The following is a 20,302-nucleotide window of genomic DNA, read 5'->3' on the forward strand; positions in this document are numbered from 1 at the left end:
GGGATGAAGTTAATTTACCGGCGGTCGGGATGCCGGCCATTGAACGCCCGACACCTATATTTAGCTAGACGCTGAAATCACGACAGCCACCATCCCGAATAAAGGTTTCGGGACCACCGGGGGGAGATTAGGGTTAGGCACTCCCCGGTGAGGGTTAGGGTTATGCTACAGGAAGGGGTGGTTAGGGTTTCGCACCACCGAGGGGATGTTAGGGTTAGGCACCTCCGGGTAGGGTTAGGTTTAGGGTGCGGGAAGGGGGGGTTAGGCACCACTGGGGGGAGGTTAGGGTTAGGCACCACTAAGGGAGGATTGGGGGGGAGGTAGTGGGGGAGGGTACTCACCGCCCCTGTCGGGATCTTCATCCATCGGGATTCCGCTGTCAGGATTTGGCCATTTCATACAATAGTGTTCATTCTAGCACCCTACACATCACAACCCATACAGTTTCTCTTTCCTGCCTGGGGTGCCGCTCTCTGCTCTGGTGCTTCTAGCACACTCAACTGCTGAGATACAGACCAGAGTGCGCTAGAAGAACCAGAGCAGAGAGTGATACTCCAGGCAGGAAAGAGTAACTGCACGTGTTGTGACAGGTGCAGGGTGCTAGAATGAACACGAATACATGTGTATAGAGAGGTACATTGCACTTATGAATGCACATTACAAGATGCAAGGAAAAGTGAATATAGACAGCAGTGAATATATTAACCCGCATTCTAATCACTTCAGCAAGGAGGAGACAGGTTTGGAGTTAGAAAATCACTCAGTATTCTGTGGAATAAGCCGCTTGGGGCTACCAGTGACGATAGGGGCCACGGGGGATCTTCTAACTTGATAGATCCTTTTGGCGAGGATTCTGGGTCATGAACTGAGTAGTGACCACAGGGCCAGCTAAGCTGTAGCGTAATGCAAATGTATCAATATCCCAGCCACCTGTAACAGAAGAATAACCTAATTATATCATTTATAAGTTCATGCTATCAGCATTATGGCATTTTTATACTCTGCATGATATTCAAGATATTTTATTTACATTGATCCAACGCTCTAGTAATTATTTCTCCAAGCAGCGTCGCCACTCCCTCTGTTTCTATATACATTTATTTTACATACATTTGTCACAGACTTTTACAACAGTGTATATATAGCAGCTCAAAGCTGCATCTCACTTTATATATTTTAGAAATGGTCATCAAAGGGTCACCATCAATGGTACCAATGGTTTGAACCATCGATAAGCATCTCTAATGAGGGATAAGTGACTGTGGCAGGCCAATCAGAGACCGGGGTGGGGCTAAACAGTACAATGCTGCATCTCTGCCATGGATAGTGGAGAAACATCCGATCTCCACCATCAATATAAAAACCATTGACCATCGGTGGCACTTGTTCTGTGTTTGCAGAATCCAGTTTCCATATTCTGGGTTATTATCAGAGTGGCATTATTTCTTGTGGCTGTACTTTATGCATCATTTTATGTATAGTTCGGAGGGGTTGTATATGGTCATTGTAACTATGGCTTTGTATTTTTTTTTAGTTACTTCATCATTTCTTTCATGTTTCAAAATTGCTAGTCTTGGGCTGAAGAGTGTGCATTGTGTACGAAATATATAAATATACCTGTATAAGACATTTAAACAAATTATTGATTGGAAACAGATGAACAAGAGAAAAGTAATATATAAAGGCAAAAGCATGGGGAGGAGAAGGAGTTAATAATGTCACCTCCATGAGGGAGGTGGATGCTGGGGACACTTTCTGCCATCCCTGCATTTCTCCCAAAGTTCAATTAATATCATGGCAGGGACACTGGAGATTAATGGGGCTGCACAGGGGTGGGTGGTAGTTATTAAAGATGGAATTGTTGTGTCCCTGCAAGACCCACCAGTAATCCCTAACATAACTGCTCCATCACCTTTATTATGTGACAATTGTGCTACAACTTTCCCGGGACGTATGAATAATCAAAGGAGAGTCCCACCGAAAATTATTATTTTAGAGAGGACACACCCTCCTCTGTAATGGTAGAAACACAGGGGTCCTTGTCTCCAGGACCTCTGCAGAAATGCACCTGGGCTGGCTCTGGTGAGTGAAACACCTATGGGTTTGGCATTCTGGTGAAGCTGGAATTAAAAGACTACTCTGGGCAGTGTGTATAAGAGGTTGAATGGATGCGATAATCTGCTTATTGACACATTGCACTAAGGGCCTGATTCAGCAAGGAACGCAGTTGCTAATACGCACGCAATCGGCCGATTGTTGCATACTGCGCATGTGTATGCATCGCATTGCGCAAACTAGCTATTGTGATCAGGACTGCGATTGCAGTGACTAAATAGACCCATTGCAGAGTGATTGAAAGGAAGTGCCATTTGTGGGTGGTGACAGGGGGGTGGTAGAGCGAACGCAGGTGTGCCAATGCGTTTCAACGCCATTGCCAGGGGCGTGCATAAATTAGCCACTGTGATGGCCTATGCAGTGTGAGCTCTTATAGCGTGCGTGGTTTTTAGCAATTTCTGAGTAAGGTCAGGACTTGTGCAAGTGTGTGTGAGGCTGCGATGGTACTCGATTGTACCGATGGCTTCACAGTCTTGCCAAACATTACGGATGTGTGGTAAGTAAAGTGGGCGTCCTTGTGCAGTGCTGCGAGGGAATAGCGATCGCAATGGATTACTATACTATCACAGATGAACTGCATACGTAATCGCTATTGCATTCGCAGTTGCGTATGGTAGTGAATCAGGCCCTAAGTGGTCTATGACCCGACTCCACTGTATCCGTCGTGGAGGAGTGACTGTTACCCCACACCTATAGCTGGGGGGAGGGAGAGATTATCTATAAAATAAAACATTTGAGTGGAAAATCCTAGGCCATATATACTGTCCCATTTACAACCTCCTCACTCCTGTACCCATCTGTAGTTTATTATACTTACCAAGTCCAACACTTTTGTACCCATATACAGTGTACTATATCTCCTCACTCCAACATTCCTGTACCCATCTATAGTGTATTATACTTACCAAGTCCAACACTTTTGTACCCATATACAGTGTACTATATCTCCTCACTCCTACATTCCTGTACCCATCTATAGTGTATTATACTTACCAAGTCCAACACTTTTGTACCCATATACAGTGTACTATATCTCCTCACTCCTACATTCCTGTACCCATCTATAGTGTATTATACTTACCAAGTCCAACACTTTTGTACCCATATACAGTGTACTATATCTCCTCACTCCTACATTCCTGTACCCATCTATAGTGTATTATACACCCCAGGTCCAACACTTTTGTACCCATATACAGTGTACTATATCTCCTCACTCCTCACTCCTGTACCCATCTGTAGTTTATTATACTTACCAAGTCCAACACTTTTGTACCCATATACAGTGTACTATATCTCCTCACTCCTACATTCCTGTACCCATCTATAGTGTATTATACACCCCAAGTCCAACACTTTTGTATCCATATACAGTGTACTATGGGCCTGATTCAGAGCCGCTCGTAAGCGGCCACTCGTTCGCTCCGAGCGATGTTCGCACAACTGCGCATGCGCGAACCAGTCATTGCGGTCGGAAATTGTGTGCTCGCAAAATAGCGAGTGCCTGCTAATTTGAGTGACAGGATGAGGCGTTTGTGGGTGGTAACAGGGGAAGGTGCTTGAAAAAGGGGTGTGGATATCCGAACGCAGGCGTGCCAAATGGTCAAAACGGGCGTTTTAAGGGTGTGCATAATTAAAAAAGCAGCGTCATCGGCCACGTCACTTGGTTGTCTTTTAGCCTGAACTGCTCTCGCATGATTGCGGTAGGAAAATGCTACCACAAGCACTGCGAGCAGTTCAGATGCCTTTCGATGTACTCGATTAATCTAATAAATAGCGGAGATGACGTATGATGCGAGCGGCCAGGGGGTGTTTTTTTAAAAATAGCGAGCGCATGTTTCGTTCGCTCGTTCAGACATAGAGGCGTCAACAGACCGCAAAGAGCGAGTGCTCTATTTAAATATCCGGCCCCTTTTTCTGAACGAGCGAGCGCAAATAGTGTCCGGCTCTGAATCAGGCCCTATATCTCCTTACTCCTACATTCCTGTACCCATCTATAGTGTATTATACACCCCAAGTCCAACACTTTTGTACCCATATACCGTGTACTATATCTCCTCACTCCTACACTCCTGTACCTATCTATAGTGTATTATACACCCCAGGTCCAACACTTTTGTACCCATATACCGTGTACTATATCTCCTCACTCCTACACTCCTGTACCCATCTATAGTGTATTATACACCCCAGGTCCAACACTTTGTACCCATATACAGTGTACTATGGCCCTCATTCAGACCCGGACGCAAGTGGCCGTTCGTACGTTCGGCGTACGTACCGAAATATGTTAATTTAAGCGCTCGCTCGTAATTTCGAACGCAGCTAAACTTCCTCCCCAAAGTCTACCGACCCCTCCTCTAACGAGCGTGCCAAATAGCGAGCGTACATCCCCAATGTGGCTTGCAGGGAAAGCACGCACAAGTACAAACCAGAAGTGGGCCTGTCAGATTCCGATTACCTGCTCGTTTATTCTGCCTACCTCCCTCAATCGTATCATGCCAATCAATATATCAATTAGCATAATTGCTCGTTACAAGTTTTTTTTTTTTATTTTGACATGCAATAAACTTTACTCTTGTCCGTGTTTGTGTTTACCCGCAGAATACGTACGGCTTAAACATTCGCTTTTATTTGTCAAAATACATGTTTGAGGCAATTATCCATTTGTTTTGTGTTTTTACCCACGCATATTTTACTGGGTTCATTTCTTTATTTAAATTAGCTTACGCATGTCACTGCATCAAGCCTATCATAACTCTCAATAGATTTGTGGCCCTGTCGAACACATGACTCATACACTAACCAATAGAATTGGTCCTGTTAATTACCCAAATACATTAGCCAATCAAAAATTTTTTCTGGTCTTTATTAAAATTGTTTTATTAAAAAGACACCATTGCCATCATGAGAGCATTCACCAAGCGCGAGCTCATGGTATTAACGGAGGTGATGGACAGGCGGATCACCAGCCAGCCTCCCCCCATCACCAATCGGGAAAAGCGTCCCGCATATGCGGAGGTACGTGGCCGCCTGCGTTCCTTCGGCTCACGCCGCCAGATCGGCCAGCTGGAGCGCAGGTGGTCCGACCTGCAACGGCGGACGCCCCGCTTGCTGGCATGCTTTCGCATGCAGATAGCGGAAAGTAAGTTTATTTGACTTTGTTTTTCATGTTTATCTTTGTGGCCCTAACTGCGTGTGCATGTTTTCATGTATGGCCTATTTATTCTTTGTACTCATAATGTGCATGTTTTCATGTATGGCCTATTTATTCTTTGTACTCATATCTGCATGTGCATGTTTTCATGTATGGCCTGTTTATTCTTTGTACTCATATCTGCATGTGCATGTTTTCATGTATGGCCTATTTATTCTTTGTACTCATATCTGCATGTGCATGTTTTCATTTTTTGGGGTTCAACAATTAGCATTTAACAAGGTGATGTTCTAAACTAACCTCAATTTGTTCTCGGCCCCTCTCCCCATCCCCAGCCAAACATCCTCTCCCCAAAATACCCTAAATTCCCCCTCCTCCCCAGACCCTGTCGCACATTCCTCTGTGCTACTTCCCCTCCATCCCAATTCCCCCTCCCCTCCAACCACCCCTCTCGTGACTACCCCCTCGCCGGAATCCTTCATCACCCCTCCCACCTCGTTGGGGAATTTGCCCACCTCTGAGGAGGACGAGGGAGTTGGTTCTGGGCCAGCCGTCATGCGTAACGGTATGTTTCCCTTTTATCCTTTTTTGTGGTTTAAAATGTTTTGATCTAATCCTGTGTCTGTGCCTTTTCCTTTTTTTGGTTTGTCAAAAGTTTTGGTATATCTCTGTTTGTCTTTACCTTTTACTGCTGATTTCCCCATACACATATCCCACATGGCAAAACAGTCAAACTTGTTTTTTTTTTGTGTCCATTTTTGGGGCCTTTGGTTTTTTTTGGTTAAATGTGCTTTTGGTCACACTATTATCATTTTTGGATAGCTCTGTTTTGCTTGTTTTTTCTGGGTGATTCTTAAATTATGTATTAAGCCCCACAATTTTTCAATTAGTACATTTTACATGTTCCAATTTTGGGGGCAACCTGCTTAGCCCGAGATTCCAAAGCATACTGATTCTACATAATACCTTTTGGTGTTGGTTTGGACCCAGAAAGCATATTTAAATTTTGAGCAAATTGCGACATTACAGGATTAACCCTTAAGCAATTTTAACGTGGGTGAACCTGGTTACACTTGCTTGTAATGTTCAAGAAAATTTGGGAAATTACAATCTCAAAAAATTTATTCAACACATAACTAAAAAACCAAAGTGTGGGCTCACAAACAATACACACAGTGATAACAAAATGTACAAACCATCAAACACCATATGAAAAAAGTAAAGAAAAATCAAGAACTGGTTGACGAATGAGCATGCCAACATGATTCCACAAATGTGGCGTTGCAATATTGGGTCCAGAATATACAATGTGTCCCCATGAAGGTTTGTTTTGGGTAGCAGGAAGTAGTCATCATTTCAGTCCAAAAGATTATGAAATCAAACAGAAGATGGGAAATAATAAACAAATTAATTAGATGGTCTCCCAAAATCCTTACCACATTGTGTCAAATAACTTCTTTTGTGCCAATAATTACCTAAAATATCTGGCCACCACATCATCGCGTATGGCCCCCCCACATACTGACCTCCGACCAACTTCGGGGGGGCCATCCTCAGGCAAGGCATCCTCTGGCTGCATTGGATCACCACTCCTTATGGCGATGTTGTGAAATATCCCACACAGGACCACAATTTTCGAAACCATATCCGGCAAATACATGAGCTCGCCACCAGAGCGGTGGAGGCATCTGAATCGGCCTTTTGAAAGGCCGATACAGCGCTCCACCACTTGCCTGGTGGCTGTAAGTGCGGAATTAAAATCACTTTGTGGCCCTGGTGTGGGAGCCAAATAAGGAGTGAGCAGCCAGGGCGTGCAAGGGTAGCCACTGTCTCCTATGAAAAAGAAGTGACAACATCAGGATCACTGTGTATCAAGCTTAACATTGTTATGTACTAAAGGTCTCCACTTACCCAGAAGCCACGCATCACCAGCTTGTAGGTTGTCTAATTTTTGCCATATCCCTGATTGCCGGATGACGAATGAGTCATGTGCACTCCCGGGTAATTTTGCATTCAGGGACAGGATCTGGAGGGAGGCATCACATACCACCATTACATTCAGGGAGTGATAGTGTTTGCGGTTCCTAAAAATGGCCTCCAGCCGTGCTGGAGGCTGAAGTGGTATGTGAGTACCATCCACAACCCCTATGATGTGTGGGAAGCCAGCTATTTGGTAAAAATTGGCCTTGGCCACACTAAGGGCACCCATATCCAAAGGCATTTGAATAAAATGATGGAGGTGCTTGAAAAGGGCCTCCATCACTGCCCTCAGGATCCTGGAAAAGGAGGATTGGGAGATTCCCGCAACTATTCCCACCGTGGTTTGAAACGATCCTGAGGCACAGAAATGTAACACCGCCATAAATTGCGTGAGTGGTGGTATTGCTGTAGGACTGTCAATTTGCCTCTCAAGATCACTCTCTATTAATGAGAGAGTGTCTATGATGATTTGGGGCGGAAGACGGTAGCGTCTTAACACCTCATCATCGGGCATTCCAAAAAGGGTGACACGTGTTCGATATATCTGGGGCCTTGCACGCCTACGATGCCTATGCCTGGGACGAGATTGAGGTTGGTCGGCTTCCGGGAGCATGACCACAACAATCCGACCAAGATCAACCTGAAATGGCAAGAATTGAATGTAAGGTTTTTTTGCCCCCCCAAAATTGAAAAGATACTTATCTTTACGATACAATCCAATGATGCTTACATGCCGGGGGATTGTCATGATTTACCAAGCCTAAAATTTTAAAAAAAAAAAATAATGCCAAAATTTAGGGTGGCCATTTAGGATTCTAAATTGGGTACAATACCAAACATAAAAGGGGATAAACACACATTTCGCCAAAGAGCAAAACGACAGTGCGCAGACTACCACAATTTGGGCCCCAAATTCTCAAAAAATTGCTAACAGTAAATCTCAACCAATTTAACTACAGAAAATAACAAGCCAAAAATGCGCTAATTAGTTCGCAATTACAATACAGAAAATAACCAGACAAAAATGCGCTAATTAGTTCGCAATTACAATACAGAAAATAACCAGACAAAAATGCGCTAATTAGTTTGCAATTACAATATAGAAAATAACCAGACAGAAATGCGCTAATTAGTTCGCAATTACAATACACAAAATAACCAGTCAAAAATGCGCTAATTAGTTCGCAATTACAATACACAAAATAACCAGACAAAAATGCGCAAATTAGTTCGCAATTACAATACACAAAATAACCAGACAAAAATGCGCTAATTAGTTCGCAATTACAATACAGAAAATAACCAGACAAAAATGCACTAATTAGTTCGCAATTACAATACACAAAATAACCAGACAAAAATGCGCTAATTAGTTCGCAATTACAATACAGAAAATAACCAGACAAAAATGCGGAAATTAGTTCAGACATTTAGGAATCACAAAACCAAAGGTAAAAACTGTAAGGTGAAACAAAGTTGCGTTAAAAAAAACATGAACATTTAATAAACAAGTGAAAAAACAAACTTACCAATAGAGGATATATAAGTCACCGGATAAAAAGGTCGTTGGGGCAGAGCCAAAAGAAACCTACCAAAGGAGAATTGTTAAAAATTTAGAGAACAAAATTTTTCTAAAAGAAGGATACACAAAGTGAACAAAAGGAAGACGGCCAAAAACTTACCAAAAAAAGACACGACAAATAAAAGAACCACACCAAAAAAAGCGAACGGAAAGATAAACTCCAAAAATACACACAGAAAAAAACGCCAAACACCGCCAAATACAATTCCCGCCAACAATCCACTCCGACCAACGTAACCTCCAACAACCAACACCCGTCACCTCGACTCGAGACGCCCAAAGCCATAAATAGTGTTTATTTTCCCGCTCAAATTAAGGAGGGATCATAGGAACGCACAATCAATGATGCAGACGAAAAATAAGGACGCATGTATAAATACGTCACGACCCAAAAAAAACGTTCTGGTATATTTCTTGTTTGGCTGTAAGAAATGGCTACAGACCAGGCAAACAATGGCCAAGAGGCGGCCGGTAAGTTTTTCAGGCATTTCCAAACAAGGATTATTTTGAAACATAATATAGTGAAAGTTTGCAAACTTAAATTTCTCAACGTTTAAAAAAATAGGTGAGGAGGATGACATGGAAGAGGCTGCTGGGAAAAAGAAAAGGCAGCCACAATTCACAAGAAAGGAGATGGAGGTTTTGTTTCAGAAGTGTGTGGACATCCTGCCACAGGCAGACAGGAATATGGGCGTAAGCCAGAAGTGGAAAATGTGGGAGGAGATAGCCAGTGCTGTCAATACGGTGGGTGATTATGTCCGTCTAGCGCAGGATGTCAAACGGCGGTAAGTAAAAACTTGACCACCCTAAAACCAAAAAAAAAACAAAATTCAGGAATAATGGTTACTTTTTCACCCACAGATGGCAAGACTTCAAATATCGCCTGAAACAAAACATGGCGGACAGGGCTAGGCATGCAAGGGGGACAGGTGGGGGTCCCACCCCTGTGTCATTGGAGTTGAATGATTTGGAAGAGCTGGCACAGGGGAGTGTGCAGGCTGTGGAGGTGTTTGGCGTGTCCAACATGGATACGGACATGCCAGACTTTGCGGCTCCTCATGTTGTCCCAGGTAAATGTTGTGATGTAACCAACTCTGAAATGTTATTGTGACAATATGTAGATTGCAATGTTCCTCTTTTCTCTTTTTTCTCACAGAGACACAGACGGATGAGTCTGCTCCAGAGGGGAGCCTTGGCCGGCGAATTTCTGCTGGCTCTGCAGGGGAGGAACCAGTACATCCGGTTGAGGACCCTGCAGAAGCCAGTCCTGGGCAATCCCCCTCGCAGGCAGTGGCACTCTTCACAGAACTCAATTTTAAATCGTATTCCCATACGGAGATTCTGCAGAGGATGGACGCCAGTCTGCTACGGGTGGCTGAGGCCCTGGAGCAAAATGCGGCGGCCAAGGTGACCATTGGTCAGGCCCTGGCTGAAAATACCAGGGCCAACATCCGAATCGCCAATGCCCTGGAGCAGCTCGTTCGCCAGCATATGGTGGAGCCGACCTCCCTTCCTGCCGTAACATCTGGCACAACAGCCATTCCTCCAAATGTGCCTAGCCCTGTGCCTAGTCCAGAGGCCACAACATCTGCCTCTGGACAGGCCAGCCAGAGGACATCCCGGAGCCGGTCTGGCGCCCACCCTACCGCAGCCAAACGGGGAAAGAAACGATGACAGCACTGGCTACTTTGCCCACACACCTTCTGTGCTTGCCCCATATTCCTTTCTTGCCAAAACTTCCCTCTCCTTTCTTGTGAATTGTTTTTTTATTTTTATTCGATTGTGTGCCAAAAATATCATTTCTTTCGAAAAAATGTGTCCAATATTAGTGGGTAACAAGGACCCCAAAAATGTACATGACAATGCACATGATTTGTGTAAAAATGTGTTTGGAAAATAAAACATACAAATTGTTCACAACTGTATTCTGACATTATTTGACAATTGTTTAAAGTTAATTCTGGCACACAAGGTAAAAACGAATTCGGAGTTTGGGACTTGCAAAAAATCAAGGGTTAAAAAAAACTGTTACTTTAAAAAACACTTTGGAATAAATGAATTTAAAAAAAAACAAAAAAAGGCAAAATGCTACAATACACACAAAGATGAATACAATCTTGTTACAAAATGCAAAAATACTAACCAAATTGTAAAATACATTACTACCAAAAAACGCTAATTGATTGTGTAATCCAGAAATTAGCAGCCGACATTTTCAGCTGCGTACGGTTTTGTGCTATTACAAAGTGAAACAAAAAAAAAAAACAAGCTGGTTTTCAATCCAAAGTTGATTGTTTATCTGACAAGCCGTGATAAATCGATGAAACATCGTGGAGTCCCGAGCAAAAGGACAAGGCCATCGCCATTGTGGTAGAGTAATCCAGACCCTAAACTGTGCGAGCAGTTTGAACGGAAAGAGGATCAGCCAGTGACGTATGAGTTGGTACGAACACATTGGACGTTCTCATGAGTTAATTTATGTACGCCCCAAAAACGCCTCGCCATGCCTGCATTTTTCCATCTCCTCCCCCGTGACTGCCCAAAAACGGCCTGTTCTGTCAATCACATTTGACATGTCACTTCCTGTTCGCAATTTGCCGAACGAGTGAAAAAAAGCTCGCAATATGCCGTACGCACATGCGCAGTGTTACACCGACGCATGCGCGGTTTCTCAACATCGGAACGCAACTGCTGTTAACGAGCGGCTCTGAATGAGGGCCTATATCTCCTCGCTGCTACATTCCTGTACCAATCTATAGTGTATTATACACCCCAAGTCCAACACTTTTGTATCCATATACAGTGTACTATGGGGGTCAATCAGACCCACTCGCGAGCGGCTGTCCTCTCGCAAGTGGGTCGATGGTCCCCACTGCGCATGCGCACGATGGAGGGAGCTCCGTCGTGCGCATGCGCGAGACCCGACGAGCGAAGGACTTTCCTTCGCTCGGAGTGTCTCATCAAAGGGGGCGTGCTGTCGATGGTGACTGACAGCACGCCCCCTTTGGTGGGCGTGCCGGGGGCGTGCCTGCCAGACAGAGTCTGAAGCCGGCCCCACTGACATCACTAGTGATGTCAGTGGGAGTGATTTTGGCTCTGATAGAGCCAAAATCACTCCTGGCCTTGCGGTTGAAAAACCCAACCGCAGGCTTTTACTCATAGTTCCGATGGTCGCGATGGTCAAGACCATCGCAACCATCATTCTGCACGCTCGTATACGAGGGTCCAGGAGGACGCTCCATATTAATGGAGGTGGGCCCTGATTCAGAGCGAGCGCTCTGGTCAGAGCGTCCGGCTCTGAATCAGGGCCTATATCTCCTCACTCCTACATTCCTGTACCAATCTATAGTGTATTATACACCCCAAGTCCAACACTTTTGTACCCATATACAGTGTACTCTGGCCCTGATTCAGAGCCGGACGCTCTGAAAGAGCGCTCGCTCTGAATCAGGGCGTTTTTTTTCTTTTTTGGAGCGGCTATTGCGAGCAGCCAGGATGATGGTCACGATGGTCAAGACCATCATGACCATCGGGCTTGCGACGAGACCCTTGTGGTGTGCGAGCGTGCTGGAGACCGTCACGATTATCGCGACCATCGGGCTTGCGATGAGACCCTGGGTAAGGGTCTCGGCTGCCACAAAGCCCGAGTGGACTCCCTGCTTTAATAGAGCAGGAAGTCCACTACTGACATATACTAGTGATGTCAGTAGGTCCACCCACAAACGGCAGGCGTTCCTAAGGGATCGCCTGCGTTTGTACTGCCACCCCTCCTACCCGCCTACAAAACGGGGCGAGCTGTCACTCACCATCGACAGCCACCCTGTCTTGCAGCGAGCCGGACGTGGCGCATGCGCAGTGGCCAAACATCGAGCCATTCGCTCGCGAGCGGCTCTGAATCAGGCCCTATATCTCCTCACTCCAACATTCCTGTACCCATCTACTGTATAGTGTATTATACGTCCCATTGCCAACACTTTTGTACCCATATATAGGGGGGTATCCAATTAGCGGTGGGAAAAGTTTTCTCCGGATAAAAGTTTTCGGACCATTCGCTCGTATTTGCCACTTATCACATGTTTGCGCATTCCCATTTAACGTGCTTTTCTTTTGCAAAACCGGAGATAACCAATTTGCACAATAATTCTTGCATGGTTGACAGGCGATAAGTACAGGTGAAAATGGGGAAATCAGCCTATACCCCCAAAAAGGTAATCTAAGGTAGGGTAATTGTATAGAAGTGTTGCTGGCCATAATCTAAGGGTCTGTGTCAAATGGCTGTTATATGATGTCTTTAACAGAGAAAAAATTACAGAAAGTAATATTTTTTTCCCAAAATAAATGCTGTAGTTAAATTAGGGGTACATTTAAATGGGTGTAAATATTTGTTTGTGTCATTATAGGGCACTTGCACCTGCAATTGTTAAATCGGTATGCAGTTATGAGACCAATACCGGCAGCATAATCCTGGCAAGGGATCTAACATAGGCGTCGAAATGCCGATGCCTATGTTAATCTCGACGCCACGACCCCGATAAGACGCCAGACCCATCGTCCAATGCCAGGGGTAAGTATGTATGTAGCCGGGGATGGGGGGGTTAGGTTTAGGGCAGCCCGGGAGGAGTTAGGGTTAGGCACCCCCCCGGGGAGGGTTAGGCTAGAGGAAGGGGGGGTTAGGCACTAGGGGGGGAGTTAGGGTTAGGCACCCCCCCGGGAGAGTTAGGTTTAGGGTGCGTGGAGGGAGGGGGGTTAGGTTTAGGCACTTACGAGGGAGGGTTAGGGTTAGGCACTCCTAAAGGAGGGTTAGGGTTAGGGGGGGGAAGAGAGTTGGGAATACTAAACTTAATCTGCTGTCGGGATTTTGTGCATCAGGCTGCCGGCATCGGGATTTGAACCACCGGGGTGGCGTCTGGCAGTCAAACATACTCATTCCGTTTAAAACACCTGTCCCATCCATACAGCCCCCCCCCCCATATATCTGTCCCACTACTTTAAACCCATTTTCCAACACTTTTTACAGTTTCACCCCAAAAATGTCATGTCTTTATTGGCCAAAATAAGTTTATTAAAAATGTATTTTTGCCAAATTAGTCATTAAGGAGGGTGTCTCAGTGATTCTGCAACAAGTCCCAACATTTTTAGCCAAAAATAAGGGTTTTGCACAACTTATCAAACAGGTGTTAAAAATAAATTGCTGATAAAGCCAACCTGAACCCACAAAAGTTTTTGCTCCTAAGCCTCGGTTAGCATAGAGAAAGATTCGTTGGACGTTTTGCTCAATTTAATGTAAAATTTTAAGTTAACACGTTGCTGTACATTTGAACTAAGCATTTTTATGACGCACAGGATAAACACAACTTCTTCGAACGCTGTGTGATAGCAAACTATCTGTGCGAAAGGGGTGAAACTTGTAAAACCGTTTTGGAATAGTTCAAGGTCACTCTCTTTTAACTCACACAGAATGTTTTTTTTTTTAAAACAGTACAATCTTGATATTTAATAGCCACACCTCGTATGGAATCAGTATGAATGACCGCCGGCCCTACGGTTCAAATCCAGACGCCGACAGACCGGCAGCAGTGAAGATACCGACAGGGGATTTAGGCAAGTATAACTAACCCTAACCTCCACCCTAGTGCCTAACCACAACTAAGTGCCTAAACCTAACTCTCCCCGTCCCCGCGGCCTAAACCCAAGTCTCCCGGGAGTGTGCCTTGGGTGTGCCTAACCCTCCTTTCCCCTACCCTGACCCTTCTTTCCACTAGCCTAACCCTAACCCTCCCGGGGGGTGCCTAACCCTAAGTCGCCCCCGGGGGCCCCTAAACTAACCCCCCCTTCACTCCTGTACCCATCTACAGTGTATTATTCCTCCTCACTCCTGTACCCATCTACAGTGTATCATACCTCCTCACTCCTGTACCCATCTACAGTGTATTATACCTCCTCACTCCTGTACCCATCTACAGTGTATCATACCTCCTCACTCCTGTACCCATCTACAGTGTATCACACCTCCTCACTCCTGTACCCATCTACAGTGTATCATACCTCCTCACTCCTGTACCCATCTACAGTGTATTATACCTCCTCACTCCTGTACCCATCTACAGTGTATTATACCTCCTCACTCCTGTACCCATCTACAGTGCATCATACCTCCTCACTCCTGTACCCATCTACAGTGTATTATACCTCCTCACTCCTGTACCCATCTACAGTGTATTATACCTCCTCACTCCTGTACCCATCTACAGTGTATTCTACCTCCTCACTCCTGTACCCATCTACAGTGTATTATACCTCCTCACTCCTGTACCCATCTACTGTGTTATACCTCCTCACTCCTGTACCCATCTACAGTGTATCATACCTCCTCACTTCTGTACCCATCTACAGTGTATCATACCTCCTCACTTCTGTACCCATCTACAGTGTATCATACCTCCTCACTTCTGTACCCATCTACAGTGTATCATACCTCCTCACTCCTGTACCCATCTACAGTGTATTATACCTCCTCACTCCTGTACCCATCTACAGTGTATTATACCTTCTCACTCCTGTACCCATCTACAGTGTATTATACCTCCTCACTCCTGTACCCATCTACAGTGTATCATACCTCCTCACTCCTGTACCCATCTACAGTGTATTATACCTCCTCACTCTTGTACCCATCTACAGTGTATTATACCTCCTCACTCCTGTACCCATCTACAGTGTATTATACCTTCTCACTCCTGTACCCATCTACAGTTTATTATACCTCCTCACTCCTGTACCCATCTACAGTGTATCATACCTCCTCACTCCTGTACCCATCTACAGTGTATCATACCTCCTCACTCCTGTACCCCCATCTACAGTGTATCATACCTCCTCACTCCTGTACCCGTCTACAGTGTATCATACCTCCTCACTCCTGTACCCATCTACAGTGTATCATACCTCCTCACTCCTGTACCCATCTACAGTGTATTATACCTTCTCACTCCTGTACCCATCTACAGTGTATTATACCTCCTCACTCCTGTACCCATCTACAGTGTATCATACCTCCTCACTCCTATACCCATCTACAGTGTATTATACCTCCTCACTCCTGTACCCCCATCTACAGTGTATCATACCTCCTCACTCCTATACCCATCTACAGTGTATCATACCTCCTCACTCCTATACTCATCTACAGTGTATTATACCTCCTCACTCCTGTACCCATCTACAGTGTATCATACCTCCTCACTCCTGTACCCATCTACAGTGTATCATACCTCCTCACTCCTGTACCCATCTACAGTGTATTATACCTCCTCACTCCTGTACCCATCTACAGTGTATCATACCTCCTACAGTGTATCATACCTCCTCACTCCTGTACCCATCTACAGTGTATCATACCTCCTCACTCCTGTACCCATCTACAGTGTATCATACCTCCTCACTCCTGTACCCATCTACAGTGTATTATACCTCCTCACTCCTGTACCCATCTACAGCATATCATACCTCCTACAGTGTATCATACCTCCTCACTCCTGTACCCATCTAGTGTATCATACCTCCTCACTCCTGTACCCATCTACAGTGTATCATACCTCCTCACTCTTATACCCATCTACAGTGTATCATACCTCCTCACTCCTATACCCATCTACAGTGTATCATACCTCCTCACTCCAATACCCATCTACAGTGTATCATACCTCCTCACTCCTATACCCATCTACAGTGTATTATACCTCCTCACTCCTGTACCCCCATCTACAGTGTATCATACCTCCTCACTCCTGTACCCGTCTACAGTGTATCATACCTCCTCACTCCTGTACCCGTCTACAGTGTATCATACCTCCTCACTCCTGTACCCATCTACAGTGTATCATACCTCCTCACTCCTATACCCATCTACAGTGTATCATACCTCCTCACTCCTATACTCATCTACAGTGTATTATACCTCCTCACTCCTGTACCCATCTACAGTGTATCATACCTCCTCACTCCTGTACCCATCTACAGTGTATTATACCTCTTCACTTCAACACTCTTGTATACACATAGTACCCATCTTCAGTACATATACTCATATACACATCCCAGTTCAATACTCCTGTACTAATCTATTCATTATTATATCTCTTCAGTCTAACACTCCAATCTATAATGTATATACAGGGGCAGATTTAGGAGTCAGGTCACTCCTAGGCTCAACATTATTGCCAGGTACAAAAAAAATGAAAATATTAATAATTAGGGGTGTGCACCGGCCACTTTTCGTGTTTTGTGTTTTGGTTTTGGATCTGGATCTTTCTTCGTGTTTTGGATCTGGATTGGTTTTGCCAAAACCACCCTTCCGTGTTTTGGGTTCTGGGTTTTGTGTTTTGGATCTGTATTTTTTTTAAAAAAAAGCATAAAAACAGCTAAAATCACAGAATTTGTTGGTTTCTCTGCTCCTATGCTATTATTAACCTCAATAACCTTAATTTCCACTCATTTCCAGTCTATTCTGAACACCTCACAATAGTGTTTTTATGTTCAAAAGGTTGCACCGAGGTAGCTGGATGACTATGCTAAGCGACACGAGTGGGCGGCACAAACACGTGACCCATCTAGGAGTGACACTGCAGTGGCAGACAGGATGGCAGTTAGAAAAACTAGGCCCCAAACTGTACATAATGCAAAGAAAAAAAAGAAGTGCAAGATGGAATTGTCCTTGGGCCCTCCCACCCACCCTTATGTTGTATAAACAGGACATGCACACTTTAACAAATCAATCATTTCAGCGCCAGGGTCTGCCACACAACTGTGGCTGAAATGATTGGTTCGTTTGGGCCCCCACAAAACAAGCTGGCAATTAATGTGTCCCTGCACAAACTGGCTCTACGGAGGCAAGATGTCATCCTCATCCTCCTCATCCACCGATTCCTCACCCTCTTCAGTGTGTACATCCTCATCCTCACAAAGTATTAACTCGTCCCCACTTGAATCCACCACCACAGGTCCCTCTGTACCTTCTGGAGGCTGGTCTCCCTGGAAGAGCTGATAATTCATTTTGATGAACATCATCTTCTCCACATTCTGTGGAAGCAACCTCCTACGCCTTTTGCTGACAAGGTTCCCGGCTGCACTAAACACTCTTTCGGAGTACACACTGGAGGGGGGGCAACTCAGGTAAAATAGAGCCAGCTTGTACAGGGGCCTCCAAATTGCCTCTTTTTCCTGCCAGTACAGGTATGGACTGTCTGACATGCCTACTTGGATGCTGTCACCGATGTAATCCTCCACCATTCTGTCAATGGTGACAGTATCATATGCAGTGACAGTAGACATGTCAGAAATTGTTGCCAGGTCCTTCAGTCCGGACCAGATGTCCAAACTTGGTCCTGCCTGCCCTGCATCACCGCCAGCGGGTTGCTTAGGATACCTAAGTTTTTTCCTGGCAGCCCCAGTTGCGGGAGAAAATGAAGAAGGAGCCGTTGACGTGTCACGTTCCGCTTCAGCTGACAGTGTGTTCACCAGCAGGTCTTTGCACCTCTGCAGGCTTGTGTCGGCCGGAAAGAGAGACACCACATAGGCTTTAAACCTAGGATCAAGCACGGTGGCCAAAATGTAGTGGTCTGATTTCAACAGATTGACCACCCTGGAATCCTGGCAAAGCGAATGAAGGGCTTCATCCACAAGTCCCACATGCCGAGCGGAATCGCTCCGTCTTAGCTCCTCCTTCACTTTCTCCAGCTGCTTCTGCAAAAGCCTGATGAGGGGAGTGACCTGACTCAAGCTGGCTGTGTCTGAACTGACTTCACGTGTGGCAAGTTCGAAGGGCTGGAGAACCTTGCACAACACGGAAATCATTCTCCACTGCGCTTGAGTCAGTTGCATACCCCCTCCTTTGCCTATGTCATAGGTGGATGTATAGGCTTGTATGGCCTTTTGCTGCTCCTCCATCCTCTGAAGCATATAGAGGGTTGAGTTCCACCGCGTCACAACCTCTTGCTTCAGGTGATGGCGGGGCAGGTTCAAGAGTGTTTGCTGGCGCTCCAGTCTTCGGCACGCAGTCGCTGAATGGCGAAAGTGGCCAGAAATTTTTCGGGCCACCCAAAGCGTCTCCTGCACGCCCCTGTCGCTTTTCAGAAAATTCTGCACCACCAAGTTTATTGTGTGAGCAAAACATGGGACGTGCTGGAATTTGCCCAGATGTAATGCCCGCACAATATTGGTGGCGTTGTCAGATATCACAAATCCCCAGGAGAGTCTAAGTGGGGTAAGCCACTGGGTGATGATTTCCCTCAGTTTCTCTAAGAGGTTTTCGGCGGTGTGCCTCTTACTGAAACCGGTGATACACAGCGTAGCCTGCCTTGTAACGAGCTGGCGTTTCTGAGATGCTGCTACTGGTGACGCTGCTGCTGTTGCTGCGTAAGGTGATACATCTACCCAGTGGGCTGTCACAGTCATATAGTCCTTAGTCTGCCCTGTTCCACTTGTCCACATGTCCGTGGTTAAGTGGACATTGTGTACAACGGCATTTTTCAGGACACTGAGGACACTTTTTCTGACGTTTCTGTACAGTCTCGGTATCGCCTGCCTAGTGAAGTGGAATCTAGACGGGATTTGGAACCGGGGACACACTACCTCCATCAATTGTCTAAATCCCACTGCACTAATGGCGGATACCGGACGCACGTCTAACACCAACATAGCAGTCAAGGCCTCAGTTATACGTTTTGCTTCAGGATGACTGCTGTCGTACTTCATCCTCCTCGCTAAGGACTGTTGGAGGGTCAATTGTTTAGTAAAAGTAGTGGTGTTTCTACTTCCTCTCTGGGATGATGAACGACTCCCAGCAGCAGCAACAGCAGCAGCGGCAGCAGTAGGCGTAGCAATGCAGGATCCTCCAGAGGAATCCCGGATAGGAGAGTCAGTCATGCCAGTCACATGGCCTGCAGGACTACTTCCGATCCTGACTAAGGAGGAAATTGACGAGGAGGGAGTTGACGGTGTGGTTTGCAGGCGCTTGGATACAACAGGACAACGGGATTTAGGTGTCCCTGGACTGCTTACGGTCTTAGCCAAAGTTTCTGAACTTGACAGTAACTTTTTATGAACGCGCTGCAGGTGCCGTATAAGGGAGGATGTTCCTAGGTGGTTGACGTCCCTACCCCTACTTATTTCACCTTTACATATGGTACATATGGCAAGACAGTTGTTGTCCGGATTTGGATAGAAATATTGCCAGACCAAAGAGGTGGAATGTTTGGTCTTCTGCCCAGGCATGACCGTGATGGGCTTTTTCATCCCACGGACAACAACTGTCTCCCCCGGAGCCTGATTTAAACAAACCACATCACCATCAGAATCCTCCTCGCCAACTTCCTCCTCAGCGCCAGCTACACCAGTATCCTCATCCTGTTGTACTTCAACAGTGACATCTTCAATTTGCATATCAGCAAGTGGACTGTGGGTGCTCCTTT

At 45.5% G+C, this 20,302-nt stretch overlaps 1 protein-coding gene across 1 annotated transcript in view; it reads right to left on the reverse strand.

The window, feature by feature from the left end:
* Nucleotides 1-544: 544 nt before the first annotated feature.
* The window catches only part of PEBP4 (phosphatidylethanolamine binding protein 4), a 105,519-nt gene continuing 85,761 nt past the window's right edge, over nucleotides 545-20,302 (reverse strand). Inside the window, exon 7 of the mRNA XM_088443269.1 lies at nucleotides 545-930. Within this exon, the coding sequence (XP_088299395.1) occupies nucleotides 824-930 (107 nt within the window). The 3' untranslated portion in view covers nucleotides 545-823. The remainder of the gene's footprint in view (nucleotides 931-20,302) is intronic.

This window comes from Taudactylus pleione, unplaced genomic scaffold (genome assembly GCF_031769625.1).
Source record: "Taudactylus pleione unplaced genomic scaffold, aTauple2 ptg000329l, whole genome shotgun sequence".
Classification (NCBI taxonomy): Eukaryota; Metazoa; Chordata; class Amphibia; order Anura; family Myobatrachidae; genus Taudactylus; species Taudactylus pleione.